The 21,016-nt window shown below is 38.0% G+C and overlaps 1 protein-coding gene across 5 annotated transcripts in view; it reads left to right on the forward strand.

The window, feature by feature from the left end:
• The window catches only part of rap1gap2a (RAP1 GTPase activating protein 2a), a 67,079-nt gene that overhangs the window by 24,624 nt on the left and 21,439 nt on the right, over positions 1–21,016 (forward strand). Inside the window, exon 1 of one of the 5 annotated variants that reach the window (XM_056756316.1) lies at positions 1,454–1,485. The exons of the other annotated variants lie outside the window; for them this stretch is intronic. Coding sequence (XP_056612294.1) covers positions 1,469–1,485 — 17 coding nt within the window. The 5' untranslated portion in view covers positions 1,454–1,468. Of the gene's footprint in view, positions 1–1,453; positions 1,486–21,016 lie in introns of those variants that run through there. 5 annotated transcript variants of the gene reach the window in all.

Below are 21,016 nucleotides of genomic sequence, written 5' to 3' on the forward strand. Positions count from 1 at the left end.
GCATGCTAATCTTTATGAATACACTTTGGTGTATTCATGCAGATGTTACAGTCTTCGTCACAAGGCCTGTTTACATCTTCCATTAAGATCTGTCCTCTGGGTAAGCAGATCACAAGTGCTCAGGTAAAACGCATTGCCATTTACACCTGGTAGCAAATGCGTCTCCTGTGAGCACCTGTGTTCTGATTCAGGGGAGGATCTTTCATTTCATGACTACAAGGAATACATCACTTTATTTCTTACTGCATGTTATTGAAAGAAAACCATGATCTCTGTTTCCCTCAACGACACTTTATTTTTAAGGCTAAAATGTGTTGATATTAAAGGAACAGGTCACCCAAAAATGAAAAATCTTCTTTTACTCAAGTTGCTTGTTCTGATGGACACAAAGAAAGATATTTGGTAGTTTGCTTGTGACCCAACAGTTCTTTGTTCTGTGTTGAACACAAAATGATATATTTGAAGAATTTAGGAAACCGTTTTGGGTCACTATTGACTACCATTGTCATCGTTCCTTCTATCAACGGTGGTCAAGAACTGTTTGGTTACAAGCATTCTTCCAAATATCTTTTTCTGTTCTCATCAGAACAAAGAAATCTCGAGAGTGAGTAAATGATGACCGAATTATTACTTTTGGCTAAACTGCACCTTAAAGTAACTAAACACATTCTGCGAGATTTTGTGCATGTATGTGTTCAGTAGTCTGATTGGTACTGTTCTTATTCAAATATTATTTCGATAACGTTTGATTAAAGAAACAGTAAAATGTTAGTGCAGATGTTCCAGTCAGAGCTTGATTCATCACTCAATCTTTATGACCGTCTCAACCTTCAAGTGTCTATCAGCCTGTCTGGACTGGAGGCAATAATTGTGAGCTCAATATAGACAGAGATGGACAGACATCAAAGACCCCCGTTGTGGGTAAACCCAGATGGCCTTTGTGACAAAGAGGTGTGTTTGGGGGGGACAGTATATTTTAATTATTTTGTGTACGCGCGTGTGCACATACGCATTCATATTTGCCGTCGTCATATTTCTTCCTGTGGGTTTTCATGTGTTTGTTTTTCTGTCCGGAATAGCAATCCCTAATAATGCTGCATACTATTTATATTGGTCTCCATGGAAATCAGTTTGCAAAGGAAGATGTGTGTAGTGCGGGTCAGTGTGTCTGGGCTGGTTGTCTGTGTACGCTGTGCTTCAGGGGGCATTTTCTAGCCAAGGACCCCCCCACTCTCCTCACATCTGCAACTACAAAGTGAATGGACGGCACTCTTCATGTAAAGGAAAAAAGGCTGCATTAGAGAAGCATAATCAGTGCCTGTTTATGCTGGTGCTTTTGTTTATGTAATAAAGCTTAGTGTTTTGTGAATATGATTTAGAAAGAGAGAAAGAGAGAGAGAGACGGGCATAAACAGAGAGAGGAAGAAGAGTGTGCAGAGTATTTCTGGTGCATCTCTCACCGCTTAAGATGCCTCGCAAAATCTGGTGAGCGTTGACTGTTATACTTTGTTTGCATGCTTATTTTTGTACCAAGTTGTTTTTCCCTTGTTTTGTGTTTGGGTATATTAGGAGGAAGAGCGGTTTTATTATATTACAATATTACTTAAAGCAGTTGTTTGCAACGTTTCCTGTGTATGTAGAAAGGAGAGAAATCGATCTGAGATAGTCGATGTTGATTTGCGTTCATAGAAAACTCGGTATTGGTATTTTCTGCAAATCTTATCACAACATGTCTTACTTTAGTACATCTTTTAAAACCCTGGAAGATACGTAAAATTACTGGGGTCTTTATCTCAAGATGAATATCTGATAAGCAGCAGACTGAAGTTTCCGTTAGAACCCCGTTTCATTTATCTGTCTGGGAGAAACAGAGATCTTATTTGAGTTCACATTTCAGACTTATTCATATTGGATATATTTCCATTCTGAAACAATTAGATTTTTAATGCAAGTAAAATGGAGATAAACGATTGCATTGTAATCAAATGCCTAGTTCAATTGGATTATACATAGCAGTAGATCACCGTCTTGATTTCAAGCTGGAGGTATATTGTCTGACACCTAAATGAGACGGCGCCTGAAGAGCAGTTTCAGTTGTCACAAATGATCTCGTCGCCAGTGCTGTGATTTAATTATCTCCCCTCAATACCAGCTAATATCGGAGACAAACGCCTGTTCTACAGGGGTGAAGTGTACCGCTGACATCCGTGACATTAGCTCGCTTTGAAAGACTGTTGTCCTTTATCTTAAACTCATTTGGTGTTGGGTTAGCCCTCTACCACAGAAACCAACTGCTGTTTGAGATTATAGACTTGAAATGGTCTGTTTTGGCTAGGACTGATATTAAAATTTACTGTATGTGCAGAAAGGGATTGTGGGGCTGGGTTGATGTGAGATCGGTGTGAAAGCTGAGATGCAGTGCCTTCTGGGAAAGCGCTGGGTCTCCAGTCACATCTGCAGCTGTCTCGATCGTGGCTGTAATCCTACAGGAGGCAATTAGAGACACAGACCCGCAATTACCCATTAGATATAAGAGCGGAGAGCAACAACAGACACACACACACACATGACTCAACACTGTATGGAGATCAGTTTGTTGCAGTAAGAAAATGTTAAATGTCACGAAGCATAATTTCCTTGCGACCTTCTGCTATTTTAATTGTAATATTTTTTAGCATAATTCGTCTTCATGGATATACACAATCTCTGGAGAAAGAAAATCTTTTTTTTCACTAAACTAAAGTAACATCTAAAATGTAAACTTTTCAATAAATGAGAACGGGTTAGCTTGATTTGCATAACTTGTGTACTGTTTTTATAATAGTGTTTATTGAGCTCTAACACTTGTTTGGCACTAGAGGGAAGCAGAGACTCAACTATTAGATTTGTTTATGTAAACTAACGTTTCTCATAGTTGTCCGCAAGGTGGCAATGTAATAGAACAGGGGTTTTCAGGGGGTTCTCTTTTTTGTCAGCCGGACCCCTTTGATCTAAAGCATTTACTTGAAGTACCCTATGAGAGCTACTACCACCGAGGATGTAAATATTTCAATAATTTAATAGCACATTTGCATGTTTAACATATGTTATTAGTAGTCTTTTACATGACTCGTGTCATTTCTAAACATTTCTTTGCTTTTATTTTTTTTCAAAGTAATGGAAGCAACTAGTGCGCCTCATGAGCCCCCATGCAATTCTCTCTGCCACCACCAGGGGCTCGCGAACCCGGTTTGGGAAACCTAGTCACATTTCTCAGGAAAAGAATGTTTAAACTTGTATTTATCGTTTTACTTTTATCCAACTGCATTCAATGTTATTGATGTTTCCCCTGAGAGAGTTTAACCCACGCCACGGCTATGCTGTTTCTAGTGCCACGTTCTACCAGTTGAGCTGCAAGTATCCTACTCCCAAAATATAACTTTGTTATATTTGTCATATTGTTATTTGTAGTATTTTGATTCACATTTATTGCCTGTTCATTTAGAGTTATTCATCAATAATATCGTCACGTTGTTTTTATTTTCCATTTTCTGGGTCATATGATCGGATAGCAGAACGCGGCTTTGTTGATGGCATGTTGGTAATATGACAGTCTCTACGGCCATGACGAAAGAGTAGCAAGACTGTAAAATATTCCACCACGAGGGGGTTTGTTGCCAAGAGAGAGACACATGATGAGACCGGCCTTTGTTCATCATAGAAAATAGTGGAATGAAATCAACTGCTTTAGTCGTGACTGACATTGCTAAAGTTTAAGATGTTTGGGCTGTGAGATGTTTTGGCTTTGCTCATTTCAGCTGTTTTGAGCCAGACTCATTTGGCATCGGTCTGGCAGAAACAGCTTGTGTTTTTGTTACTAGCTTCACATCCACAGATGCTTTGATGATCATCACCCACTGTAGTCTTATTATTTCCCTCTACCTTCCTCCATCTTGCTTTCACGCAAACACACACTCGCTGCCAAAATCGGCCCAAGATGTACGAGGGAAGGCGTGTTGTGATGAAAACCGCTCCTCCACCACAGATCTCCGTTCTCACACAACTTCCCTCCGCTACCGACCAATATTTACTACTCTACGGCCCCCATTGCAGCTCTCTGCTGCTCCGATAAGGGCACCATCTGGCAGCTTGACTTAAATGGGGCTTTTAAGGGCCATAAAAAAGCGGAGAGTCCATCGGGAGTGCAGCTCGTGGTGCGACCCTGCCCGAAAGGACTTGGGATGAATAGGCATAGGGTAAGCGAGACCTCCACCAGGGCAAAGTGGAGATCTTGAGAAGAACGTTTAGCTGTAGTCGTCATCATCTCTCACATTTGCTATGATTGATTTCATATCGGGTGCGACTGTCCTTGAGATGTGGGTGGGTAAAAGTAATATTACAGAAATAAATCACCCGTAACGCTTAGGCTTCTAGCGTTGTGGATGGCTGAGCTGTCAGGTTTTGTTTCGAATTCAACTCTCACGTGACGTACTGAAGCTTTTCCTTCAAGAGAACCTGAGCCGCGCAGATCTTGAGCGTTGGCCAGGAACGCACAAATGACCTGACATCCCTAAACCCGGGGACTTATTGCAAATACAGTCTGACGAAAATGAAAAACCACCGCAGTGACGTGAAAGATAACAGTGTGTTGAGGATCCCTTTTATTGATAGAAGTGATAGCGGTGAGAACGGAAAAATGAATTTTGATGAGAGCGCTGGCCACTGCTACCGGAGAAAGAGGTTGTTAGCATCTGAAAGGGATAAAAACTGAAAAATACAAGGAGAAAACGTGGAGGATGGTGTGGTAAGGTTGCTGTTAGCTTTTGTAGCCTCTTTGCCCTTGATTCTTGCTCAAAGCCCCTTAGGTGGAGGCTGGTCATGTGAGCAACCAAGAGAGTTTATAATACCCGGAGAGAGCTACCTGTTACCATTCCCATGCGTCTTAAAGGCAGTAGTTTGGCTGGTATATTATAGCCAGTCATCCATAAATACTATGTACCGTGTGTTCATTTTACATTCTAGGGGCACTGCAAAAATTCACCTATTTCTAATGTAATATAATTGAATATTCATGAGCCACCTGTTGCTTGCTGAAAGTGTATTTTCGGAATACTTAGGATACTATGGTATGGCCGTTAATGGAGAATCATGTTGCTTAGAGGTGGAGTCCCAACATCTATCCACAGGGACTGACAGAAGGAGTTTAAGCATGTGTAACCAACAGCTGTCTGCCCATTAAAACAAGGGACGGTTCCACTTTATCAAACAATAGACAGCTGCTGTGTCACTTGCACAGGAGGGGTTTAATGCCCTTCTTCATCTAAGGGCACCTATACACTAGAGTTTGCGTTAAATCTATTCATTTGTATAGGGGACACCAAGTTTTTGAATGCCTCTTTGTATTTTTCCACAACCTAGTCACATAAGGGCACAGCATTCTTTTCGGTAAGATACAACACCATATGGGACGTGCCCACAATTTCTATCATATTTGCTAAATTGACTCTGACCTCTGGTGTCCTTTGCTTTCCTTTCTTTGTGCTGTTGCTTCTCTCTTTTGATCTCCTTATATCAGCTATGCTCTCAAATAAATTGAATGTGCCTCCCAGTTTTACCAATAAATAACTATTAAACGTAGCTGCTGTGTTCGTCTTCTGCCTGCGTCATAGACGAGTCAGAGGGAGAGAAAAAGAAAAAAGCAGTTTGCTTGCTTGTACATTAAACACTTTTAATGTTCAAGCTATTATTATTGCCTTTTCTCTCTGTTGCTTTTCATCATGGGTACCTCACGGACTGTCCTGTTGTTGTATTGCTCTCTATATCACCTCAATCGCATCCTCCTATCAGACTTTCCTGTCGTTCTGCTTCTCTTCCAGCGAGCACCGCCCATCTCTGAGGGGAATCGGGGAAGGGGCTATACAATTGTCAGCCCAAGCTTTGTCAACCCTCTTCACAAACAGAAGGACGGAGCCAAATTGATTTATGACTCAAATTAAATAAATGACATTTGCAGGAGAAGAGGAAGAAAGGGTTGGGGGGATGAGGAGTCTGGGTTTGGTTCAGTGGATGTGTCACAGCAAAGCAAAAAGGGACATTAAGTCGGGCAGAGAGTAAAATGGACAGTGTGTGAGGAATGAATATGGATATTTGCAATAGTCAGGCAGTGCAATCTCATTGATGGGATAGGTCACCTTCAAAATGAAAATTTACACGGGCACCTGTCATTTCAAACCTGTATTACTTTCTTTCTTCTGGAGAACACAAAAGAAAATATTTAAAAAAATGATGGTAACTGAAAAGAAGTCAATGGGGACCAACGGCTTTTGGTTGCCAACATTTTTCTTTGTGTTCTGCAAATGAAAGAAAATCACAGAGGTTAAAAATGACAACGCATTGAACTATTCATTCAAAGAAAGAATGTAGTTTCATTTTATTTAAGTTCTCAATACTTTTTGTATTTTTCTGGAAAATGGATAATACATTTAAAATTATTTATTTGTTCCTTTAGTCCATTTAAGTTTATATATGACTATGTATATAGTTACAAATATATAAATATGAAATATTAACTTTATTCCTCTGAAAAGACCTCCAGACTCTTTTCTCACACAGTACATCTGTCAAAATGCTCACTTGGAGGCTCATTTATAGTGTAGTGATCATTAACCGACTATTCTGTCGTATTTCTGTGTCCTCTCAGGGTTGCAGAATTTCTATAAGTGAAACATTTGTCACGTTAACCTTAGACAGAGAAGAGCCAGCTGTCATAATCCCCATCCTCAGGGTGCAGACACTTGCAAATGATAGATGATCTGTCGAGCTGTGTCCTGAATGTCCTGTGACGGGGCGGTGGGGTCTTAATAATTTCTGTGGTGATTTTTTCTTTAGACATGAAGTTAGAAGCTGCCATAAAATGATGAGCTGTGAGAATGAGATTCTGACGCTTGTGAATCCTGAGCAGAGTGGTGTGGAAAAACACGTCTCCAGAGAGGTTTACTTGGAAGGTAGACCAGGTGTTTCATTCCTCAAGTTTAATCTTTGGATGTCGTAAGATGTGAGCCTTGGGGGTTGTGGGGGTAGTTTCATAATGTTACTTACCGTTACCTCAAGTGACCAATGCCTGCTGCAAGTTGACCGTCTGCTAAGCTCCGCCTCCCTAAAATACTGTTGATTGTTGTGGACTCAATGGATATTTCACCCAAAAATCTTTTCTCATTTACTCACTGTCATTTCAAACCTGTATGACTCTCTTTTGCAGAACGCAAAATAAAATATTTTGAGGAATGTTAACCAAACAACATTGGCCCCCATTAGCTTTCTTGTTTGGACACAAAACCATTGAGACATTTCTCAAAGTATCTTCTTTTGTATTCTAAAAATATACAGTCATATACAGATTTAGAATAAGAGTGATGATTATGTCACTAGTTCACTATCACTTTAATTTACTTTGGAGAAAATGTACCTATTCATACTTGCAAGCATTGGTTTTATTTGGGAATGAGTTCTGACACAGTTTACAATATCCACAGCATGCACTTTTCAAGGGTCATTTAAGGTTTGGTAAGTAAATTGTGCATTTAAACTCTTTGGGCATTTTGTGACACTATTCTCCTTCAAGTATTTTGGCAAAAAGGAACAGCTTGACAAACATGTGAACTTCATGCACCATATACTTAAAGAATGCATTTATAAGTTTAATTTTGTTATCTGTTATAAATCTTCCTGATCATGTACACAGGCACGGAGAACAGGAAGAACTGTTTTGAGTTATTTCTGAGATCAGGTTCTGTAGATTCGAGAGGAATGTTAAAATAGACAGTGTATCGCTTGTGTATTAATAAATGAAGGCTTTGATACTGTTAGAAAGCAATTTTGCCTCAAGATTTCTCCGCTGAAGTTATCGCTCCACACATCAATGACATTTACAAAGGTTGCGCTCAATTTGAGCTTCAATTTACATAACATTTGCATTTTCTCATCTTGCTCTGTTTCTTGACTAAAGTGATAGTGAAAACAGACAACTGGTGTAACAAACAAAATTGCAGAGAGCATGTGACACATTTCAAGCCCCCAAAAAAGAAAGACCTTAATTCATGTTAAATATGCAAATTTACTGTAATATTGTGAGAATAGCGTGTTCCTTTAAAGTAAAAAGAAGAAATTCAATGCAGTACTCACTGAGCCAATGGGCTAAATATGTGATACATTAAAACAATTCAGGCTTGCAATCAATAGTGAATAGCACGCATGCCAAATCGGCACAAAATATGTCGGACTAAACCCGATAGACCAGTTTATGCACTTAAGTTAACTTTTAAATTAATGTTCATAGCCTCTGGCTGTTATTTTATTCTGTTTATTATGACTTGCGGATATTAATTATAAGGAGCATATATTGTCTTTCTTTTATGCTGTTATGTTCAGTCTGTGATTTTTTCAGTGCTACAACACAAAGATGTATTGTGAAAATATGCACGCACAAACACACTAATCTTTGTAATTTGTGTGATTATAAGTGCTCTGTAGACTATAGATTATTCAAATTACTTTTGGCAAAACAGAGCATACATATGCTGTCGACACAGTCAATAGGATATAATCTCAAAAGCTTTAAATAAGACAACAAGCTTCAGTCTGAACAATGTTTGAAGTGTCATGATCGTAAATTGGATGCTTGGCCTTGCTAACATTACTACAGAGAGCTGTCATTATTTCACATTGACGTACTGCACCTTGTAAATACATTCGCGCAAACAGGCGTTTAGAACAACAGTGTTGTATTAATATATATATTTTCATCTATGTTAATATATGAAGAGTTTGGTTCCAAAATTAGAAAAAAAACATGTTTTTTATCGTGCATTCCAATTAATATCAATCAAACAGCAGTTGGTTTGTTTTGGTATAAGCCATAATAACTGAAAAATACAGCTAAGTAACAAAATAAAACATGATACATGATAACATAATAAAAAACACGACAACTTCATATATTAGGAGACTACACACTATTAGTTTTTTGGATTCCCAATTTCTAGATACGTGTTTTAGTAAAGCTATTAATTCAGTTTTATTGTGTGAACTGAAGCAGAATTTGGAATTTCTTCCAAATTTCAAATGAATATAAAGTCTTTTTTTGCATTTATTTGAAGAAAATTTGAATGGGACAAACTGGTCAAAACAACAAAAAAGATGCAATGTTTACAGATCTTCAATCCTAACAAGAAAACAAGTTAATTCGTGTTTAAACAACACAAAACCATTTTTTCCAGTTGTATTTTAGGATCAGTTCAAAAGTGAATAAATGTTGTAATACGTTGTTTTTCCACTATTTCATGCATTTTTGCGATCTCTCAGTTTTTCACATTGCTGTTGAGTATCTAGGCATTTCTTAGGCTTGTTTCCGTCGATGTTCAACACATCCTGGACTGGATTTGTCACAATAAAATGGCAAATCTGGTATTTTTTTCCAGCAGCTGTATGTACAGGAACATAACATTAATATAACTTGAACATAAACAAAGGCGTTTTTATTCATCACAACTGACCCATAAAAAGATACATAAAGCTACACGCGTTTTCTTTTATTACAAACTACTTATATCAGCAAGATGCTGTGATCCAGGAGTAGTAGTGTGTAAGTGGCTTTGTATGAACAGGAGCTGCCAAGTACACATGCTTTTTAGAGATTGTGAATGACCCTGTGTCCGTGAGCTTGTGTATTTGTGTTAAAGCGTGTGAAACACACACTGATATAGCGTCAAGCTCATTAAGGAGTTCTAGTGGCTCGGCAGAGCTCCAGGGCCACATGCTTCTCCTGTGCTGTGCTCGGCTATTTCTGTCTGCTGTATTTGCTTTGGATTTGCACTCAGCCGCACTCTCCGGCACCTTGCCTTGTCTCATTCTTACTTCACCATTACATAGAGTTAAAGTGTTGCTATTATTTTGCACCAGCAAGCGATGTTTTAAGAATTTGTTTTTGTGTGATGTCATATTTTCAGATGACCGACGCAGTGCTGGTTACGCGATGTTGCTTGCCGCATCTTTGTCACTGGAGACATTTCATGGGCCTTGTTTCACCTTGAGTGGCCAAAGTGTGTCTCTGTGTGTTTTTGCACCTGAATAAGGACCTTTGGGACGCGTGTCATGTGAAGTAGAAAAGGTGTGAGAGGTGTGTGTGTTGTGTGCTGCTACAGATGTTTGGATGAGTTTGAAGAATCCGTGTGATTTCCTAAAGGGTATTTACACAGTGTGTGTGATGTGTCGAGGGACATTGGGAGCGCATGTTTTTGTGTGCATGTGTTTTAAGGGTGGTGGGTGAGCGTCAAAAGAGGGGGATGTGTTTGTTTGCTCATGCATTTGTGTCTCTCTGAAGGCTTCAGCCTGGATCTTCTCAGATCTTTGCAGAAGTGTTTGTCCTCTTTCATTCTCATTCAGAGAATACTACCAGACATCTCATGTATTCATTCCACCTCTCCATAGATACAGATACCACATCTCTCGTGCTCAACACATGAGCAAGCTTGCTTGCCATCCAGCCCCTTCCTTAGAGAAAACTCAGGGTTGCCGTGGGGACAGGAATCCATGTGGCAGATTTTGGGAATCGGAGGCAACGTTACCATGGCAGAGACTGGGGAAGGGGCGCACGGCTCTTTAAACCACTTGTTGTTGTATCTTATGTTGTTTTTGTGATTATGAATTTATGATTAGTTTAACCATCTTAAAGATTTTGGGTTTGGACAACTTATGTATTTTAATGTTATAAAAAAAAGTGTCACTGCTCACATCAATTTCAATACCCCACCATCTTTTAACTAAAGTTTATAGAAAAGCCCATGATAGATGATGTTTAAAGAACATCTTAATCCTTATTGATTAAGAAAAGACCAGCTGGCCACTCTTTTTTTATTAGCTCTCAAAGAACCATCTGTTTGTGTGGAAGTGGACAGTAAATCTTTCCCAAACAGAAGTCTGCCTGGGTCATGGCGATTATGGGACAGCAACCTACAAAACGCTTCGGGCAACCAGAGAGACATACTGTATGTATGGCAGGAGTCAGCTTCAGTTGACCAGACAGACTGAACATGTCATGCGAGGAACTTCATGTTATGGTAGGGAAAGCAAACAGTGTGAGTGGATGAAAGACAAACAGAGAGAAATGAAGAACAGGTCGGACGAGATGCCGAACGGAGGAAATCATTGATGTGTATCTCCACCTGGATCATCATTCATGCAAACAAACAGAGACACGCTGATACATGAAGGAGGGTCCGAAAGTACCTTTTTTCCACAACTGCCAAGGCCAGGTGAATGTAGAAGTTGTATAGTATAATGCACTGTGAATATTTTTACAAGCTATAAAACTATACGCATTGTAGTTGTTCATCATCATAAAACATGAATTCGTTTTTTAGATGTGAAGTTGCGCCTGACACTTGATCGATTATTAAAACTTGATTGTGATGCTAAAAATGCAATTTTTATGGGTCAAGGATACTGGATAGATGACATACAAGGTCAAATTGAGAAAGATGCATAAATGAATACGGTGTGAAGGCGTAGGGGTGAAAAGAGGGCAGTAGAGGACAGTTTTTTTAGACTGAGCGAATTCGTGTTGTGTTATCCAGTGGAAATGTCTGGCAGGAGAGGCAAATAGTCCAGGAACAGAACAGATGGAAATTCAGTGGAGAGAGAGGTATTGTAAGGGAGGGGGAGGAGTTGGGGGTGGGGTTGGTTGTTTATTCCACCTATCAGATCCAGACCAGGGAGCCAGTGAAGGAGGGAGTAAAGCAAGGAAAGAGAGAGAGAGGGCACGAGAAGAAGGGACACAGACGGAGATGTATTTTCACAGTCCCACATCCAGTGTCAGAGAGCTTAGTCGTGCCAGAATAGCGCAGGACAGTCCTGGTCCAAAGTCTGTTTCACGGGGACTGAGAGCCCAGACTGTGGACCAGGCAGAATGTCAGATACTGAATCCAAAGTGAACTCCAAAAAAGCTGGAATTCGGGCTGCTGTCATTCTTATTGGACTACTGCACAAGTCCAGACGGCAGAGGGAGAAAGAGCGGTGGGTGAACTTTTCTCTCTTACTGTCCTTTAACATGGACCTGTTTCTTGATTAAGACTACGCTGGGCTCTGGTGTTGTCATTGGCTCGTGTGCTCTAGATGACCTGCAAGATAGGCACTTGGATTCTGGCCATATTGTATGTGTGTGTGTGAAGTTCATAGCTATGTAGGTCATTGTATGTATACTTTATGCCTTTATTGTCATTCTGGACTATGTAGGAGTGTGTTATATTGTAATTGGGTCAGTATGTAGTGAAGGACACATTTCTGTAACTCAGTGGAGGATGTTCTTATTCGTCCCTTCACTGCCTGTCAAAAAAAGTATTTATTTTTTTATATTATGCCTAGTAACTTGTATTTCGCGTTTCTTACTTCTTAGGTTATTTTTTGTTTTTTTATTTAGTAACACTTTACAAAAAGGTTGTATTTGTTAACATATTAAAATGCATTAACTAATATGAACTAACAATGAGCAGTAATATAGTTTTTCAGCATGTATTCAGCAGGAAGTGTTCGTGTGCATCAACTTATGTTAATGTGCATTGAAAAAATTATTAATGAAGGTTGAAATTAATATGAACTAAGAATAATAAACACTGTTGAAGTATTGTTCATTGTTATTTCATACATTAACTTTGAAAAAATAATACATATAATTTACTTATGGTAAATTACTAATTTTATTTTTAACATTTTAACTTAAAAATCCTTTAAAATAAATTTGAGTCTGGTGTTGACATGCAGTATCTTGGCAAGAATGAGCACTGTTTTAAACATTGTCGACTCTAGAGTACACACATGTGAGATGACAACGTCTTGGACATCTAAGAAACAGGTCACTTAAGAAAGAAACTCTTGAGATATTTCACATCTATGTGATAAACACCAAGTGTGAAGAGGAGACAGACAGAGAGAGAGAGAGAGGTCAAGCTAAATCACCATACTCCCCAGATCAGGGTCAACCAGGTCAGATCTTATAAAGAAGAAAATCTCAGGAGGGGACGACTCATTAACTAGCATTCACTTCTAGTCTCGCTGAGGTTCTCTGGTGGCTGTCTGGTCAGTGCAGCCCTGCTTCACCGCTGGCATGCTCGTCGGCAACAGCGGCCCTAGTGTAAACACTGTCTAATCATTAATGAAGAACTGATTTGACTGCGCAGACACACACTTACACACTTAAACACACAGATGTCGTGTGACTCATGTGAAACAAACGAAGCGGTTTGTGTTTGCAGACACTGTGGGGGGCTCAATTTGCATAGAGCTTATCGATTACTACTGTTGTTACTGGCATCATGTGTGTCACATAACGGTTGGAATCACCATTTTTATGCTCCCTAGATGTGCCATGTCCCGTGCGTCGGCTTCGCTGTCTGTGTGCAGAGACGCATATTTACATTTATGCAAAAAGACTTGCGGTGCATTCAGCATATGTGAATCGAACCAGAGACGTTGGCATTTGCTAACGTCATATTCCACGTCTAATACTCAAACTTTGGCTTTGAGTAAGTGAAAAACGTCAGCAGTTGTAAACGTTGTAATGTAAATCACCTTGACTCTATGCCAACTTGAATTTCAGAAGGTGATTGCTCTTTCGTGTTTTTAGCAAAGGCTTGATTGCTGTGGTAATTGCATTATGTTCTAAAAATAGTTTTCAAGCTGGACTCGAGAGGGATTTAAAGAGCATTGAATATAATCAGAGTGTAATTCGTTTTTTTTTTCCTGAGCCGATTCAGTCATGGTACATGTGGAAAAATAAACCAAAAGAAATGTTGGCAGCCTTCTAAAGTCTCTAGCTGAAGACCATGAGCCAGCTGGTGTAATATTTTGTTTTCAACATCAGGTTAGCATTTTTAATATTATGTGATGTTCCTTTTCTGTTTGCCTTGACAAATACTGTGAGATGAGAGCGACAACCTTGGTTCATTAAGAACCGAATGCAAATGTTGTGCTGTCTTCCTGTTTCAGAATTCACTGAACTCTAATTTTCTCCACCTTCATCACTCATTTCTCCCATGATCCTGTCTCCTGCAGTTCACATGCACTGTCTGCACCTCCTGACTCATTCTGTTTCCATCACACTTTATTTCCTCTCAGTTTTTTTTCTCCAGTTTTCCCCCTTACGTCATTACGTAATATCTAATTGTTACCCTATTCTATCTATCTATCTATCTATCTATCTATCTATCTATCTATCTATCTATCTATCTATCTATCTATCTATCTATCTATCTATCTATCTATCTATCTATCTATCTCTCTCTCTCTCTCTCTCTCTCTCTCTCTCTCTCTCTCTCTCTATCTATCTATCTATCTATCTATCTCTCTCTCTCTCTCTCTCTCTCTCTATCTATCTATCTATCTATCTATCTATCTATCATCTATCCATCCATTCAACTACAGTATCTTGATAAAACGGTCAGTTCTGGTCCTTGATTGTGATTGGCCGAGGCGAGTTCTAAGCGTTTACAAAATAACCTGATTTATAACGGCTGACCATATGACACAGGCTAAATATCACTTTATTTACTTTATTTTACAGCATGAAACCGTGCTTCGCATATGGAATAACCGTTTCATAAATGCTAAATCTATGAGAGAGAGACATGTAAATAAGTTAGTACTTTATTTGCCCATCTCCTGTTTTTAGCCACTCTCTCGTCTTTGCTATGTTGTCGAGAGAACGTTTCTGATAAGAAGCTATAGTTAAAATTAAAAGTCGTTTAGGCCAAATACACACAGACTCTACGCTTTAGGTCAGACCATACAATCCCTTTCATAACCTTCCAGCGTAGTTCCTCATCCTACTTATCATCTATACTGTGTCATCTTTGTGTGTGTGTGTTCTCTAGTAACTGTTCGAGTCATCAATGAGTACCTGAAAAACACACGCAGCTCATTCATCCAGAAGAGGCTGTTAAACAGACCTGCTGTTGTCAGCAGAATGGGCAAGCACACTTCGTAATATACACACAACATGCCATAAAGTTACCACAGGACAGCATGTTGGGGAAGTGATGAATTACACTGTTGTGATGTTTCTTATCAGTTCTGCTTAAGAGACCGCAAATGGGAATATTTGATCTATCTTTTCCTGTGAAACCGTTGCTTGGAAATGGAATTTACAGAGAATGAATTGTGCCGTCTGTGTTGTTTTAGGACCTTATTCGCAGAAGCACTGGGCAATTTGCAATCCACAGTTGCCTATCTTTCAGACTGGTTATGAGTACTGGTTTGTTAAGGATGCAGCGCGCTGCAGCGATCCATCATATTTTTCTTGTACTTGTAGAACATCACTCGACTCCTAGCATCTACGAATCTGTGCCCGGTTGCAAGAAACCCCTTAGGGTGAGAAAACCCTTAATTATAATAGTAACAGTATTGTTACTAAGGGTTTTCTTACACTTATGGGTTTCTTGTTACTGGCCCCTGTTCTTTAAAACCTTCATCATTTGATTACAGCTGATTAGATCTTGAGAATGCATACAAACAGGTGGTCATATCACATAATTGTGTAGAAAATATATAGATAGAAAGTCAACAAAAGAAAGTAAACTTATGTAAAAGCGGTGCTAAAAAGATAAACAGTGACTTTAGCTAAACACTACTGGGTTTGGGATGAACTTTATTGTGGGTGCTTAGTGAATAAGATTGATGTTCGGCCTGAAATATAATACGCAAAAGTCCCAGAACAGTTTCATTATGTATGATTTATAGTGGACACTCATTATTGAAATATAAACAGTGAGATGGTGTATTCGAGTGTGTGTCTGTGTTGGCTCATTGAACTGTATCTGTAAGTGGAATAGATGAGGTGACTGTCTCTCTTAACAAGTGCTCAGACTGGCAGGTTGTATAAAGACTATTTACAGATTGGTTGAATTGAGGAAGGTATTTTTAGAAGTCACTCTCTCTTTCCTTCGCCCCCTTTCGTCCCTCTCTCTTTCTCTCTCTCTCTCTCTCTCTCTCTCTCTCTATCTCTCTCTCTCTCTCACTCTCACAACCCTCTGGCAAGCTCTTTGTCTCCAAAGACTCGATTTAGTGATATGGACAAAGGATTAATGCATTTAAAAACCCCAGAGAACCACAGCTTCCCTTAATAGAGGGAATGATATCAAAAGCTTGGTGCCTGTGTCCCCCCCTCGCCCACCCAAGGCTCTTGTGGTGGTCTGCTGAGTCGGAGTCTGGGAACCTATTTATTGAGCTGGAAAAGTCTTTTTCAGTGTTGGTTAAGATTGAATGGAGAAATGTGTTTGAGAATGATGGATATTATTAGAAGAACTGCATGCTTAAAACTTCCTTTCCTTCTTTAGCTAAAATCCTCAAACAGTGTTTCCATAGTGAACGCAATACAATTATTCGCTAAATCATTGATTTTTTCATTCATTTTCTTACACCAGTATTCTGTTGAAAATATTAAATAGCATTGACAAGTGTATAGGGATCATCCTGTCCTAACTGCTTCATTGCCACTCTTGTCCTGCTGGGAGTTATTAGCTAGGGCTGCTGCTATAGGATGTCAGCTGCTGAGCAGTTGCCATAGTAGCAAGGATAGTCTTGTTAATGTGTAATAGTGACTGAATGCTTTTATTAATTGAGTTATCGATTGTCCACTGACGGTAAGCAAAAGCTCATTGGAATTAAAGCAGACCAGGTGAGAATCAGGGGTTAACCGACTTCCTCTTAGTTTCTAGTGATTTAAAAATTAGCCCTTAATGTGGGTATTGCATCAAATTGTGCAAAATCCAGTTGTGTTAATGCAAGAAGCAGTCTTGTTGACACTGAGCGAGTTCTTTGTTATTTTGTCTCGTTGTCATACCTTGTTTATCCATTTTATTGATTTTCTTCGTATAAACTTCTGTTGATCATCCTTTATGTTTATCAATCGGTTTTACCAATATTGTCAGCTTTTACAACACAGGGTTGGATTATTATAAAAATGCTGATATTTTTTTTCATTTTCTTAAGTGGTTTCGGTCCGACAGTTATGCTTTGTTAGTATGATAATGCTGAGTGTTGACTTTATTTTCAGTTTAAAGGAACAGTTCACCCAAAAAGGAAAATTCGCACCTCCAAATCTGTATACATTTCTTTGTTTTGATGAACACAGAGAAAGATATTTAGAAGAATGTTTGTAGCCAAACTGTTCTTGCCCACCATTGACTTCCATTGCAGGAAAAATTGCTTTATACATTTCTTTGCTCTGTTGAACACAAAAGAAGATATTTTTAAGAATGTAGGAAAGTAAACAGTTCTGGGGCACTTTTGACTACCATTTTTCCCAGTATGGTTACATCTATTCTTCCAAATATCTTCCTCTTTGTTCATTAGAGCAAAGAAATTTAAACAGATTTGGAACAACTTGAGGGTGAGTAAATGATGACAGAATTACATTTTTTTAAGAATTTATTTAAACTTATAGGCATATTTCACAGGCAAAACAAAATTACCCCATGGTTTACTCACCCTCAAGGCTTTCTTCTTGACGAATAATGCAGTCGAAGTTATAATACCGCGTATCATTTTACTTCCGAACGTTAGAATGGGAGTGAATGGGCGTCGACTTTTTGGAAAAGCAAGCCTCAGGTTCACGCTCATCAGAAAGATAACGGAAATTAGACATTAATGTTATAGCGCAGTCAATGTGGATATTTCTCAATAAAAAGGCATTGATAGGATATGTGGTATTATAACTTTAACTGCATTATTCTTCAATAAGAAAATCATAGTCAGGATGCCTTGAGGGGGAGTAAAACATGGGGAAATTTTGTTTTGTCTGTGAAATATCCCTTTAAGTTGTAACACCTTGGTCTAGCACAAGCCTGTTTTAATATCGTTTACAAAAGAAAAAAGAAAAGCATTAAAGGAGAAAACTTTGAATGTTCAGAATAGTTTAATCAGGCTTTATTGAATGGCTTTCGCCTGCTGTCCTAATTCTTGTAAGCACAGCGGGGACTAAAAGCTGAGGAGGTTTAAACAGCACTCAGTATCGATTGTTCCTCTTTATGTGTTAAAACGTTGTGTTTCAGCATAAATTATTTCGTAATTAAAGCTCCATATGGAGTTCAGAAGAAACAGGGTCTAACAAGGTCCTTTAATTTCTGAGTGTGTTATGGATCCAGTATATAATATGCATGTGCATGTATAGAGGCGAATGTGAGACTGCTCTTACACAAAGAATATTTTAACTCAATATATTAAATCATTTTAAAATATATACATTGTTAATATATACATTATTACAATATATTGAATAATATATTAGGAATTGAAGCTAAATTCTGTATGTCTGTTTGGTACATCATGCTACGGTCATCATTGGACGGTGTCCACATTTCTTTCTATGACTTTCTAAAAATAGCCTCAGCATATCAATGTACAACACGAAGCATTGCTCTGACCACACTGTTATAATAATTTGCAAACTCTGTCCGCTTCCCTGCACTATTTCCTTCCGAAAATATCCTATCATGGTTAAAAAGAGCTTTTTTACTTCCTGTGATCCTTTGCATGGAGACGAATGATAAAAGATTAAAACAGCATGTTGTCAGTATATGGACAAGTGTAGCTTTGACACTGTCATGGCAGTCGAGTAACTGTGTTGTACAGATAATGTGGAGGCCAAACATGCATAATATAGCTGTAAAGAATAAATCTGACAGGCTTGTATTCATCTAGTTTCTGCAAGCGGACAAATACAAGGTGCCCTTGGTGGGTAACAGCTAAATTGCTTCTGGTCGTCATTGCTTTTTTCATCAGCTAAATATTAAATCCATTATTGCAGTGATTTAGCGACAAACTGCCATTTGCAAATTGGGATGTGATTAAGTTCATTACAAACTTTCCCAAAAATAACATTCATAATTGGAATTTAATTGTTAGCTGCGACCCTCAGTTACTTCTCTTTCATCTTGTCTAGTTTCTTCTCATACGTTTTCTCAACATTACAAACATTTCAAGCTGCTTTGAATGATGTTTATTGTAAAAAGGACTGTAGAAATAAAAGCGACTTGACATTTATGTCCCAGGAGTTCATTATTACGTTCAACGGATTCAACAGATTCTTTGTTTTATGAAGGTCACATTGAAACTGTTTTAACTTTTAAACACGTCTTCATCTTTTCATTTTACTCTTTGAATGGCTTTTATATGTAGATTTTATAGTTTACCCTTGTCCAGGACCCGCAGACTTCTCAATCCTTTTAACATACTGTTACAAATTCATCATGAAAATATTCATCATAAAACTATGACATTCAAAACCAATATTACAATCATAATAATCTCATTTTTGCTTAAATAACTTTACTTATTAATAGGTTTAATCAACAGTATTTACATTGTTTGACATTTTTGATGTCATACTAATCATACTTGTCTAAGTTTATTTTCTAAAATCCCACTGGGCAAAATATGCCCATATCTGAAAAAACGGTATTATACTAGACTCATGTAAAAAACTAATTTTAGGTCATTTTACTGATTTATTTCACAGAATGTCTTCGAAATCTGTAAAAAAAATGTTAAATTACAGAAATAAGATGCAACATCTGCAAATATGCAATTTTACTGTACAAAACATATTATACATATATATATATTTTGGCACCCCAGCTGCCCGGTATTTTTACAGTGTATAGTATATGTGGTTTCATCAGACATGCGCCTGGCCCGAAGTTAACTTTTGGTCTGTTTGTTTATAATATAACAAAATATTTGATATTTGATTTATATATTAATTTATATTCATGTATATGTGTATTAATTTTAATATGAAATCAATGGTATTGAATTAAATTAAACTACTCAAGAGTTATTGATTCTTTGCGGAAGTCTAACAGAAGTTAAAGGGACAGTTCACCCAAAAATGTAATTTCTGTTTTCATTCACTCACCCTCAGATTTTTCTAAACCTGTATAAATGTATTTGTTCTGCTAAACACAAAGGAAGATATTTGGAAGAATAAGTAGTAACCAAACAGATCTCATTCCCCAATGACTAACATAGTTTTTATTTGAATGGGGGATGAGATTGGTTTGGTTACTGACATTATTTCAAATGTCTTCTTTTGTGTTTAGAACATATACATTTGTACAGGTTTGGAACAATATGAGGGTGAGTAATTGATGACAGAATTTTCATTTTTGGGTGAACTGTCCCTTTAAAGGTTAAGTTTGGGCCACATAACGTTTGAAACCGACTATATATCACAGTTTCTCTGTATATATTATTTGTTGTCTTGTCTCTCTAGAGTATAATCACAACATGAGATACTGTATGTTGCCGGAACATGAGATAATGATAATCACTGGGCAGATGTGGTTAGTATTGAATCAGGCCTAATTAAAGTGGCAGATATACAGCCTTGTGTTAAAACTGAGCCGCTGAACACAGAGCGCTGGAAATGAGTGTTGACAACATGTGCAGGACAACAGGATATATCTCATCATCCAGGTTCCTTTATGAACTGATGATATTGTATTGAAGCAATGAATGTGATTTACTGTAATCGTTAATTGTGTTTGAGATTCAGGGTAACAGATGTGTTACAATCTGCATCATAAACTGTGACAGGATAAAGTTAGTATATAAGCCAATCTTTTAGTGTTTGATTTGATTTTTAAATTCAATTAAATCAGTTTCATCGAAACAGTGTAGTCAATATCAGGTCTATTAACAGTACATTGGTTGCCATTGTAACAGTGATGCCAAGACTTTTTGTCATGCAACAACTGTCAATCTACCTACATGACATCTTAACATGCTGCATAACTTGCGTGTGAGACGATTACCCATCAAATACGAAAATACCTTTTGCACTATTGAAGACCTATCAGACTGTATTAAAGGAGTAGTACACTTTCACAATAAATGTTCCTGATTATTTACTCACCCCCATGTCATCCAAGATGTTTTTGTATTTGTTTCTTTAGTCGAAAAGAAATTACGATTTTTTATGAAAACATTA

The sequence above is a fragment of the Triplophysa dalaica genome, chromosome 9, assembly GCF_015846415.1.
Source record: "Triplophysa dalaica isolate WHDGS20190420 chromosome 9, ASM1584641v1, whole genome shotgun sequence".
In the NCBI taxonomy this organism is placed as follows: Eukaryota; Metazoa; Chordata; class Actinopteri; order Cypriniformes; family Nemacheilidae; genus Triplophysa; species Triplophysa dalaica.